This window comes from Quercus robur, chromosome 1 (assembly GCF_932294415.1).
Source record: "Quercus robur chromosome 1, dhQueRobu3.1, whole genome shotgun sequence".
In the NCBI taxonomy this organism is placed as follows: domain Eukaryota; kingdom Viridiplantae; phylum Streptophyta; class Magnoliopsida; order Fagales; family Fagaceae; genus Quercus; species Quercus robur.
This window is the reverse complement of record NC_065534.1, coordinates 29,573,175-29,585,420: the sequence shown is the minus strand read 5'-3', so window position 1 is coordinate 29,585,420 and position 12,246 is coordinate 29,573,175. Positions and strand designations below refer to the sequence as shown.

The 12,246-nt window shown below is 37.4% G+C and overlaps 2 protein-coding genes across 2 annotated transcripts; both read right to left on the bottom strand.

The window, feature by feature from the left end:
• Nucleotides 1-452: 452 nt before the first annotated feature.
• LOC126697657 (uncharacterized) lies at nt 453-941 on the bottom strand. The gene has a single exon (XM_050394769.1). The coding sequence runs from the start codon at nt 939-941 to the stop codon at nt 453-455; it is 489 nt and encodes a 162-aa protein (XP_050250726.1).
• Nucleotides 942-1,142: 201 nt separating this feature from the next.
• On the bottom strand, nt 1,143-1,685 carry LOC126697573 (uncharacterized). Its single transcript, XM_050394669.1, has one exon. The coding sequence runs from the start codon at nt 1,683-1,685 to the stop codon at nt 1,143-1,145; it is 543 nt and encodes a 180-aa protein (XP_050250626.1).
• Between the last annotated feature and the right edge of the window lie 10,561 nt (nt 1,686-12,246).

Here is a 12,246-nt window from a genome sequence, read left to right as displayed (position 1 = left end):
AGGCAAGCCTTATTGAGATCCGTGAAGTTGACGCACACCCGCCATTTTCCCGTCTTCTTTTTTACTACTACCGTATTGGCCAACCATTGAGGATAAAAAACTTCCTTGATAGCCCCAGCCTGTTTGAGCTTGGCAACTTCACTCCTGACCGCCTTGGCGTGTTCCTTCGATGGTCGCCGAGGAGGTTGCCTCCTGGGCATAACAGTGGGATTCACATTGAGTCGATGACAAATGAAATTCGGGTCCACCCTTGGGGCTTCATACGGGTTCCATGCAAAAACGTCCACATTGGCTCGGAGGAATTCCAGCAACCTCGCCTTCTCTGGCGAAGGCAATTTAGCCCCAACCTAGAAGAATTTTTCCAGATCGCCAGTAATAACTATCTTCTCCAGATCTTCACACTTTACCCCATCGACTGGTATGTCCAAGCCTGATACTGGGGACTTTAATTGCTATAACTCATTGTCGGCCATAGCTGAGATTTCAGCTTCTGGCCGATGTTGTATAGTCGCTACTAGGCATTGCCGAGCAGCTGCCTGATTCCCTACTATTTCCAACACTTGGTCTCCGGATGGGTACTTCACCTTCTGATATAGAGTAGACGAGACCGCTTTAAGGGTGTGAAGCCAAGGTCTGCCCATAATAGCCGTGTACGGAGAAAAAACATCTACGATGATAAAGTCCACCTCTACTGCATCCGTACCTGACTGCACGGGCAGCCTGATCAATCCTTTGGGAGTGACCAACCTTCCCTCAAAACTTACTAGAGGAGAGTTATAGGTTGTTAAGTCCTCTGGCTTCAAACCTAGCCCCTTGTACAAGTCTAGATACATCACATCCACAGCGCTACCCTGATCAACCATCACTCTTCTGACATCGTACCCGCCAATTCTCAACGTTACCACCAAAGCATCCTCATGGGGCTGTATGGTCCCAACCATATCCTTATCTGAAAAGCCTAGAATCAGGGGTACACGCACCTTGGCTCTCTTCGCTGCTTGGGAATGTTCCTCGACCGGGGATCGGGACACCGACAATACTCTGGAGGGGCAAGATCCAGTCCTTCCCGGGGCCGCAAAGATAACATTAATCGTACCTAGAGGAAGTCTTGATGAAGCGTCCCCACGCACCTCTGAACCTGCCTAGCTCGCCCTTCCACTGGAGTGATGCAAGAGTTGTTTTAATTTCCCTTCACGGACCAATTGCTCCAAGTGATCCCATAAATTCCTGCAATTATCCGTCGTGTGCCCATGATCCTGATGATAGTGGCAGTATAAGTTCGGGTTGCGTTTCCTAGGCTCTCCCGCCATCTTGTTCGGCCATTTAAAGAATGGCTCGTTCTTTATCTTCTCTAAAACCTGCTGCACTGGCTCTCGAAATATTGCATTAACCACCTGTGCGTCTATCGAACCCGACTGCCCAACAAAATCCCTCCGGGGTTGGCTGCTATTATAACGATCCGACCTAAAATCCCTCCTCTCCTGAGGGATCACCTTGGCATTTCCTTTTCCCTGAAGTTGATCTTCCTCTACCCTTCTGTACTTATCTATTCTGTCCATCAGTTGGCGCACACTGATAACAGGTTTACCCGTCAATGATTTCTTCAAATCGTGATCAGCTGGGAGGCCAGCTTTGAAAGTGGTTATAGCCACAGCATCGTTCTTTCCCTCTATTTCATTAAACATTTCCTAGTACCTATCCGAGTAGTTCTTGAGAGTCTCTCCCTCTCGCATAGACAGAGTCAGCAAAGATCCCAAAGGCCGAGGAGTCCTGCTACATGTAATAAAGCGAGCACCAAAAGCCCGAGTCAGTGTTTTGAAAGATCCAACAGAATTGGCCCTTAAGCCGTTGAACCACCTCATCGCCGTCAGACCCAAACTCGATGGAAAAACTTTGCACATCAAAGCCTCGTCCTTGGAATAGATAGCCATCTTCTGGCTGAAATAGCTTACATGTTCCATCGGATCTGAATGGCCATCATACAGAGAGAACGTAGGCTGATGGAAACGCCGAGGATGAATCGCATCGTCTATGTTTCTCGTAAAGGGCGACTTGGAAATTTGACTCAAGGCTTTGTTCATGGCATCGTTTCCCAAGCCCCTGCTAAGTGGACTTCTACGCTTACGTCGATGGCGATGCTCCTCTTCATAGGAGAAAGTTTCGCTTGGCAAAGTTCTCGATCTCCGCCTATAATTAGCTCCGTCCGACTCCTCAGATGATGGTTGGGAGCAAGGTGGGGAGCGCTCCCGCCGTGCATGGCACAACTCTCTCTTCAAATCTGCAATCTCACGTTGCAGATTCCCATCATGTTTCGCGTGGGAGACGTGACTCTTCCCACGAGAGTGGCTTCTGGTGGTATAAGTTGTACGTACACTCCCCTCATGGCCTTCCCTCCGTTCGGGACTCCTCCGGGGATCACCATGCTGGGAGCCCCTTGGCTCTGCCGGGTGCAGGTTGGCATCCTCCTGATGCGGTCCCGCTGCGTGGTGATGTAGACCCTCTTCCTCCATCAGAAACGCTGCACCGAAAGTCCTTTAAGTTAACACAAACTCTTCCCACAGACGGCGTCAATTGTAAGGACACGATTTGGAACGACCCAAAACGATACTGGGTTCGCACGTAAATAGGCCCAAACAATATAATTTGTAGAGCGTGGGTGTTAAGAACTAGATTAACTTTTGTGGAATGAAAAGATTCACCCTTACGTATATTGAAGGCTCAGAGCTGGCACAGCGATCGTTTTGTTTTCGTAATCGATACAGTTCTTTTTCTTTTTTACGTTCTTCCTGCTCAATCAGTTCTTTCTTTCTTTCTTTTCTATTCCGATCCCCCTTTTGCATGTTCTTCTTTCAGTTTATATACCACCCTCTGTGTTCCATCCTCACCACACACGTGTAGGTTGGGTTCGGGGGATTTCTTTCTATCCCATCTAGCACCTCCTGGAACTTCCTATGGGCAGCTGTAATGCTGCCTCCTTACTGTTCAGGTATCACCTCCACATTAATGCGGCCAGAGAGTTGGTTGAAAGATAATTAATGCGGAGGCAGCTGTAGTTGTAGATATTTGTTTGTCTTTTCTTTCTTACCCTTGGTCCGTTATCCCATCTTCAGTGGTGACGTAATTCCGAGGTCCGGTTGAAACAAGACCGCGTCCTGATCGTCCTCGGACGCATACTGCCGAGGAGTATGGCGTCCGCGGACGAACACGGAACTCTACTCTCGTGATATTGACTACCACCCTCCCTCGGTAATTACCCTTATGACCTGACTTGGCCTCCTCGGACGGATGTGCATCCTCGGATGGGCCACAGGCCCAACGATCCTGACCTTAATGGGCCTGTTGATTGGCTGGCCCCCACATAACTAATATGTTATTTTTTATTTATCATAATAGTATCAATTAAGCCCAAATATTAGCTAATGAATAAAGTAATATTTTTTTATCAAATGAAAAGTATGAAAAAAGAGAGAGAAATGCTACATCCACAACATTTCAAAACAAATCTTAAGTGGCAGGTTGTAACTGACTGTTATTGATAAAAAGAAATAAAAAAAATAAAAAAGTAATTTCAGTGGTGAATTCAAATTAGAACCAATAAGTCAGTAACAAATTCACACCTAGGAGTTGTGAAAATTTTATAAATGTAACACTTCTCAAGTACAATATAACCATAATTTTTTTAAAGTGAAATAAGTTTCATTCTATAAAGATAAATTTGGGTACAACAAGTCAATAAAGGAAAGGCCGTGGAAACAAAAGAGGAACATTGTAAATATATCATGCTTGGTTTTGTGGATGATGATTTTCTTCTTTTTCATTTTAAATAAGTGGATTAGTCTTATTATATTACCAATTAAAAAAAATGTTAGTAGAACAAGAATGCAATAAATAATTTTGCTTCTAATAAAACAAGAGAACAAAGTTGATTTAATATTTAAATATTTTATTAAAAAATACATATTTAAATATATAAAAGATCTCAATTTAGTTTTGGACATAGACCTCAAATGCATAGTTATGCTTAGTAGGTGAAAGTCAGCAGAAAATTTCACATTTCTTTCACGTTTAGAAAATCGAGTTTCAATGAAAAACTCGATTTTTAGAAAATCGAGTTATGTGAAATCAAACTAAAAAAAAAAAAACATGGAACTTGAGTTCCATGTAAAATTTATCACATTACTCGATTTTCTAAAAATCAAGTTTCAAAATAGGGGCATTTTGCTAGATAGTTTCAAAATAAGAGCATTTTGCTACATCTTTTGGGCGAAAGGGATAAATGCCCATTTTGGCCCATATTTCTCACATTTAAGATATACTAACTTAAGTTTCACATTTGGCAAAGAAAGTTTCACTCACATGCATAGTGGCGTGGCTCTAGGAATTTTTTTTAGGGCGGTCGCTAAGAAACTTAAATTATACAAAATTTAATAGTGAGACAATTTGAATATATCAATGTCACAAAAAAAAATGCAAATACATGAATTATTACAATTTTTTGTATTAGAAAAGAGAGAAAAAAAAAAGACTAATATAAGAGATAAGGTGGAAATTGAAAATGCTGATATGAGAATAATAAAGTGATCACAACAATTTCTTAACAAATCTTATGCAACAACTTGTTATTGGTGGGTAAAACATGTCAATATTGAGCCCAAATTAGAATTAGTAATAGCTTACCACATAGATTTATTATAAAAATATTGTGAACGAAGCATTACTATTATTTTTGTTGAATTCAAATTCTTATGATTCACAGGTCATGTTATTTAACATTTCATGTTATTTAACATTTTTATTAGGGTAGTCAAAATAAATTAATATAGTATATAATATTTTTTTTTGTAAGTGTGTATATATATTTACATTTTTTTTATTAATTTAAATTAATTATTTATATAAATATTTCTTTGCTAAATTAAAAAAAAAAAAAAAAAAAATTTGATAAGTGAGGGTGGTCATGTAACCACCCTCAAATTCAAGTGGAGCCGCCACTGCATGCATAGAGGATGCGGACTAGGTTTGTGATAATAGATTCACTTGCTAAACCGTACGTGGAAAGTTGATAAAGAAAATTTTCACATGAGCATTTGCATCCGGAATAATAAATGCCATATGTAAACATATTTTAGGATTAAGGTATTAAAAGTGAGCAACATCTGTTCTTGTAAAAATTGTAAAAAATTTTGCCATTGTGCTTCAGTGCCATCGTAAATATATGAAGGTAGTGTTGAACTATTTTAGAACAAAATAATATATTTTTTTATTCCCGTGTATTTAATGTATTTGCCATTTTGTCTCTCTTCATTTTCTCTATTACTCATCTCTCTTTCTCCACAACGTTCTGGCCTCTCTCTCATCACATCTCTGTCCTGGCCTCTCTCACGGTGGCTTATACTAATCGGTGTTTAAGCTGTGAAGTTCCATTGGGTACCATTGTTCGGCGTGGGTCTGGCAGCGTGGTCCTCAGATGGCGCTCAACCTCGCCTCCAATGATGGGCTGTGATTTTTCTGGCGTGGGTCCGGTGGTGGGTTGTGGTGTTTGGGTGGTCTGGGTACCACTGTCTGGCGTGGGTTTGGTGGTTCGGCGGCATGGTCTGGCGACAACGTATGATTTTTCTGCTGTGGGTCCGGTGGTGGGTTGTGGTGTGTGGGTGGTTTGAGGGCTATGGATTCCTATGGTTTTGGGTGTTGTGGCTGTGATGGGCTGTGATTTTGAATCTCCATTCTCTTCCTTAAATTCCTTAACTTTCCAACCTATAATTTAATGTTGTTTTCTTCAACCATAGGATTCAAGGTTTTTTTTTTTTTCTTTAGTTTGTATTTTTTGTTAGAAAGATTTAGAATAAACAATGAAACTTTTGTGGATTTGTTTGAGAAATCTGATTATTATGTGTTGGATGTGTCTGTTGTTCTGTTTTTAATTTGGGTTTTTGGTTCCGGTGGGATTTTGGTGGGCAGTAGGCAGTGGTGGGCACGGTGGTGGTGATTGGGTTGTTGAGAGAGGGAAATAGAGGCAGGGACAGAAACGAGAGAAGGGAGAGCTGGAGAAGGGAGGGATAGATAATTTGTTTATTATTTTATTGTAAAATCTGTATATAGTAAGAGCATTAGCATTGGGGAATGCTAATGCCAAATTTAAAGGAAATTTAGCATTTTTATCCCCAAACCCCTCTGCATCAGAGAATGGTATACAGCACTATTGCAAATTTTTTTGCAATACTGTTACAGTACAATTCTAAACTTAGAATTGTACTGTTCACATTATTGTAAAAAAATAATAATATTTTATTATGCTTTTCCCCGCGAAATCTTCTCTCTTCCTTCTCTGTTTCTCCGTTTGCTCTCCTCTCTTCAGACCCAAACACCATCGCTGAAGCTTCACCAAGCCTCTCATCCATCTCCATCGCTGAAGCATCACTACCCACACCCACTGTCACCACAACCACAGCCACGACCACAGCCATAGCCGCCACAGCCACCACCACCACCCACAACCTCAACCCCAACCACCATAAACCAAAACCCACTCGCCCACCCACCTGCCACCACTGTAAACCTCAACCCACCACTAGCCACCACCACCACAAACCATACCCACCATCAACCAAAACCCACTTACCCACCTACCTTCCATCATCGTGAACCCCAACCCAAAATCAATCCGCCACCAACACCGTAACCCATACCCATCAACAACCCCAACCCAAAATCACTCCGATCAACCCACGAACCCAACCACAAAAATCAAACCCCAACCCAAAATCAATCCGCCACCAACACCGTAACCCATACCCATCCACAGCCCCAACCCAAAATCACTCCGATCAATCCACGAACCCAACCACAAAAATCAAACCCCAACCTATAATCAATCCGATCAACCCACAACCAGCACCCAAAGCCACTCCGATCAACCCACAAACCCAACCACAAAAATCAAATCCCACCAAAATCAATCAAAACCCAACAAAATTAAAACTCACCAAAAAACGATCCACGATCCACCGCAGAGACCCACGATCCACGGTCCACCGCCCAGCCACACCCAGCACCAAAGAGACCCACAAACTCGAGAGGCAGTCAGGCATAGAGAAAGGGAAATGGAGGGACAGAGAGAAAGTGATAGAGAGCATGGGAGAGAAAGTGAAAAAAAGATGAAAAAAATGAAGAACTCCAGCAATCTGAAAAAATATAGCGAGCAAGTGACAGAGAGCATGGGAGAGAGAGTGAAAAAAAGATGAAAAAAGGGAAGAAGTTCCAGCAATCTGAAAAAAATATAGCGAGAAAGAGACAGAGAGCATGGGAGAGAGAGTGAAAAAAAGTTGAAAAAATTGAAGAAGCTTCCAGCAATCTGAAATTATATAGCGGTTGGAAATAAATAATAAAAAATGGTTAAAAAATAATATTTTAATAAAAATAAAGTTTTGGGATGTAGGAGAAATGATAAAATGGTATGGTATAATGATAAAGTGGTATTTTAGAATGATAAAATAGGATAACATTAGCATTTCCCAATGCTAATGCTCTAAGAGGAATCAGAAATATAGGTATTGTTTTTTTCCAGTTAAAAAGTATCTCTAAATTAATTAATCAACCACTTAATTATGGGTTAAAATAATAAATAGGTAAAAAAAAAAGAAGAAAAAAGTTAGTTATTGTTTTACTGTAAAAAAATATCTCCACTTAAAACTTAAAAATAGAGTTAAAATAATAAATTAACAAAAATAATAAATTTTTACTTCTTCTATGTTGAAATGTCTTTATTACGTTGGTTTAAATTTTTATTTCATAAGTTTCTCAAAAAAAAAAAAAAAATTCCTATTTCATATTTACTAATTTTAATTCCTTACAAAATAGGATTACTATTTTATTAGTTTTAAAACTCTTTCAATCTACAAAATTTATCTCACAATTTTTTTTGATAGAAAAAAATAGAAATTTTCAGATGCAAAAAAAATAGAAATTTTAAATTATAATAAATATAAATTATTAATTTTTATCCAAAAAAATAAAAGAGCCTCTTAGATTAATTTACATTATTTTAATATATTGTATTGTATAATAAAAATTAAGATATTAAATGTATTGTAAAATAATATGATATAAATAATAAAGTAAATTTTAAAACAGTAAAATATAATAATAGTAAGTTTTCGGATGCGAAAACTGTAAGTAGATAACCATGAAATCTCATTTTGTAATAATATACACACCTTTTTCGAGATGCGTTCTCCTTATAGGTAACATTTGTCAATATTGCAGTAGTGCTGTAGGACTAAATAGGAAACATTTTTGAACAACAAGTGGTTTAAAATGATGTGAAAATATTTTTTAACAACATGGAGATTTCTAATATCATTATTTAAAATAATGTGAAAATTATGGTTTAAAAAATATTATGAAAATACTTGTTTATAGTATTCATGAAACAAAAAATGAGTTTGGTGGTGTGCTTCAAGTAAGATGTTTCAATGTATGAAAAAGCATAATTATGTGTTGGGTATGTGTTTGTTTTTTAAAAAAACTAACAAGTGGGCCATTGACAAAAGTGCCATTGAGTAATATTATTTGAAATCTGAAAACTAGTAAGAGAAGTTTTTCAAATTCAATACTTAAACACCCTAAAATGAGTAACGTCACTCAAACATTCTTAAAAAAGCTCTCTTATTTTTTTTAAAATCACAATTTTCAATAATTAAACACTAAAAACTGTTGTTTAGAATCACGTATCCTATTTGGGCTGGCTGAACAATAGATGCAATCACCTAAAGCCTCCAAATAAAAGAAGGTCCCCACTTGAAAAAAAAAAAAATATATATATATATATATATACATATATATATATATATAAATAATATTTATCTATATATTTTAATTACAAAAAAAAATATTTTAATTCTTCTGTTGGTCAATAAAATGAATTAAAAAGACCTCATTGTATCCTAAAATACAGAAGATTAAAAAAGGGAAAAAGCAAAAAAACGCCAAACTTCATGCCTGTTTAGCATGATTAATTTTGCCAATTTATTTTACTATTCAGCTTATTTTTGTTACTATTCATGGATTCTACTGCACTTTTTGGTACTATTTATGGGTTCCACTATACTATTTCAATTAATTTTTACTTTTATCTACAATACTTTCAACAACAAATTTTTAATTTCAACAAAATAAGTGAATCCCAAATAGATTATTCAGCTAACAAAATTAAATTTTATGAGACAAATTCATTAACTTATTCTTAAAATCACGTATCCTATTTGGGCTGGCTGAACAATAGATGCAATCACCTAAAGCCTCCAAATAAAAGAAGGTCCCCACTTGAAAAAAAAATATATATATATATATATATATACATATATATATATATATATAATATTTATCTATATATTTTAATTACAAAAAAAAATATTTTAATTCTTCTGTTGGTCAATAAAATGAATTAAAAAGACCTCATTGTATCCTAAAATACAGAAGATTAAAAAAGGGAAAAAGCAAAAAAAAGCCAAACTTCATGCCTGTTTAGCATGATTAATTTTGCCAATTTATTTTACTATTCAGCTTATTTTTGTTACTATTCATGGATTCTACTGCACTTTTTGGTACTATTTATGGGTTCCACTATACTATTTCAATTAATTTTTACTTTTATCTACAATACTTTCAACAAAAAATTTTTAATTTCAACAAAATAAGTGGATCCCAAATAGATTATTCAGCTAACAAAATTAAATTTTATGAGACAAATTCATTAACTTATTCTTAAAATATGCTAAAATCAAAATTAATATAAAACAAATTCATTAATAATGCAACGTAATTATTTTAAAATATACTAAAACAGAGTTAATAAATTTCTAAATCAAAAGAAAAAGGATCTAATGGGTAAGTGTGTTTAAATAACAGTTTTCAATTTTTTTAAAAATATATATAAATAAAAAATATATAAAAATAAATATAATATTATTTAAAAACTAAAAATATGTGTTTAAATACATATCCCTGACTCAAAATTTTGCATCTTTCTATCACTCTGCCCCTCTTATCTATATTTTTATCTTTCTTTTCTTCGTCTTGGTTTTTGATTTTTTTCAATAAGCTTAATCGTTCATTTTAAGTTATATTTTTTAATCTACTTGATCGAAAGGACAAGGTCAGCACACTGGTTTTGCTCGTACACCTGCACAATCTGCTCACACTCCACACCACTGCTGCCACTGCACAGTTACGATGCACACTGCACAAAGCTTGATCTTAGCACTGCACAGGCACAATGCAGTTGTTGAGTATATAAAATTTTATAATCTAAAAGAGTGGAAAACAATTTCAGGCCCCACTCATACAGCTACAAACTCCCTAGCCCACCCACACGGGCCACACACATTGTATACTGTATACCCACTCAAATTTATATATATATATATATATATATATTTGTTTATGCAAGATTTTACTTCATCAATTATTATTTGTTATTATATCAATTAATAATTTGATATATATTATATTAACTCATTTATATTATAATGATATTTGTGGGGCTAGAGAACTCGTGGTCCAGACCCACTCTACATTAGGGTCCAGGGTCCAAGCCGAGAAGAGCCATTGTCGAGGACGACCTCTTACTCGGCACCTCACGAAATGCCTGAAGAAATGGACAAACTGAGTGTAGAGGCAGGGTAAGGGAAAAAACTGCCAACATCATAATACAAAACCCTGTATCTGACAAGTTCATACTCTAAACCATACCCTTTAACTTTCCCAACGACCCCAAACCACTCTAGGTATGGGTTGACAGGACAGGACAGGTCTACACCCCAGAAAAGTGAAACTTACACGTGGACTCTAAAGAAGGAAACAAACACTAGTATAAAAGGAAAAACCCCCCAGAAGAAAAGGGGACTCGCTCCCCCGGTAAAAGGGAGGAAGGGAAGGATATAAGGCTCCTTGGACAGCGTCCGAGGACTTAAGTCCTACAACCCGTACTAATGGAGGGCTTAGCTAGTCAAGCCAAGCTCGCCCATATAAGAACTTCCATAGACGCCACGATTAAACCGTCCACCTGTGCCCAAGGTCATGCCTTTCAAGCCCACTCTCTACAAATCATATTGTTGGGGCCCTTTGCATACGAGCCCAACGTCATTCTTGGGCCGTTAAATAAATCGTGACCCTACAATATTAATTTATTAAATTATGTAATAAAAATTAAAAATAAAAATAAATTTTAAATAAAAAATAATTAATATTATTTAATTACTATTTTTTTTTTGAGAATCAACATTGCGATGCATTTAATTAGGAAATACCAGCTAAATCAGCTTGGTAACAAGACAATACAACAGGAGGAACATCTTCCATCCAAATTACACAATTTGATAAATTAACTGCTAATTGCGCCAAATTGTGTGCAACTGTGTTGCCCTCTCTCTTAGTGTGAGAGTAAGACAATTTTGAAAAAGCTGAAGAAAGAGACAGAGAGTCTTGAATCATTAACCCATAAGGAGCCAAAACAGGAATCTTGGAATTCAAAGCTGCCATCACCAGTAGGGAGTCACCTTCCAGGACAACCTCTGTTAAGCCCAATTCTTGTGCAAACTTTAGAGTTTTGTTGGCAGCCAAAGCTTCAATTTCAATCGCCTGGAGAAGTTGGGGAACACGAGTAGCCATGGCTGCGATCACCAAACCTGCCTCATCACGGACTACAACACCCAGGCCGGAGCAGTTTTCATCAGCAAATGTGGCTCCATCGAAGTTAACTTTGAAAGTACCCGGATCAGGTGGTTTCCAACGTGTTCTCCTCACTGTCCTGCATGGAGCCGGAGCTATTTTCAGAGCTTTATATTCCAAATAGTAGTCATGAGCCCACTGGGAGAGAAAAGTTAAAGGACGGTGAGAAATCTAGGTTCGTATCTGGTTCCTTTGCTGCCAAACGGCCCACACAGTGAAGGCAAACAGAACCGGATTCTTATGGAGCTCAAAAACCCAGCTCAATAGTTCACTGAAGCTAGAAAATCTTCTTTGGTTCCTAAAGCTCCAAATAGTCTCTGCTCCCCACACTTCGTCCAGCCCCTTACAGCCCCACATCGCATGGATGATGTCTTCATTTTCTTCCTTACACCGATCACACTTTTGGTCGGTAATAATTGTTCGACGCATGAGATTGCACTTTGAAGGGAGTGAATTTCGGCAAGTCCTCCAAATTAGATTTCTAACCTTATTAGGACATTCAAGAGCCCAAATTTTCTT

Coding starts and splice junctions, on each gene's coding strand:
- LOC126697657 (XM_050394769.1), bottom strand. CDS start 941: ATGGTTGGGACCATACAGCCCCATGAGGATGCTTTGGTGGTAACGTTG.
- LOC126697573 (XM_050394669.1), bottom strand. CDS start 1,685: ATGTTTAATGAAATAGAGGGAAAGAACGATGCTGTGGCTATAACCACT.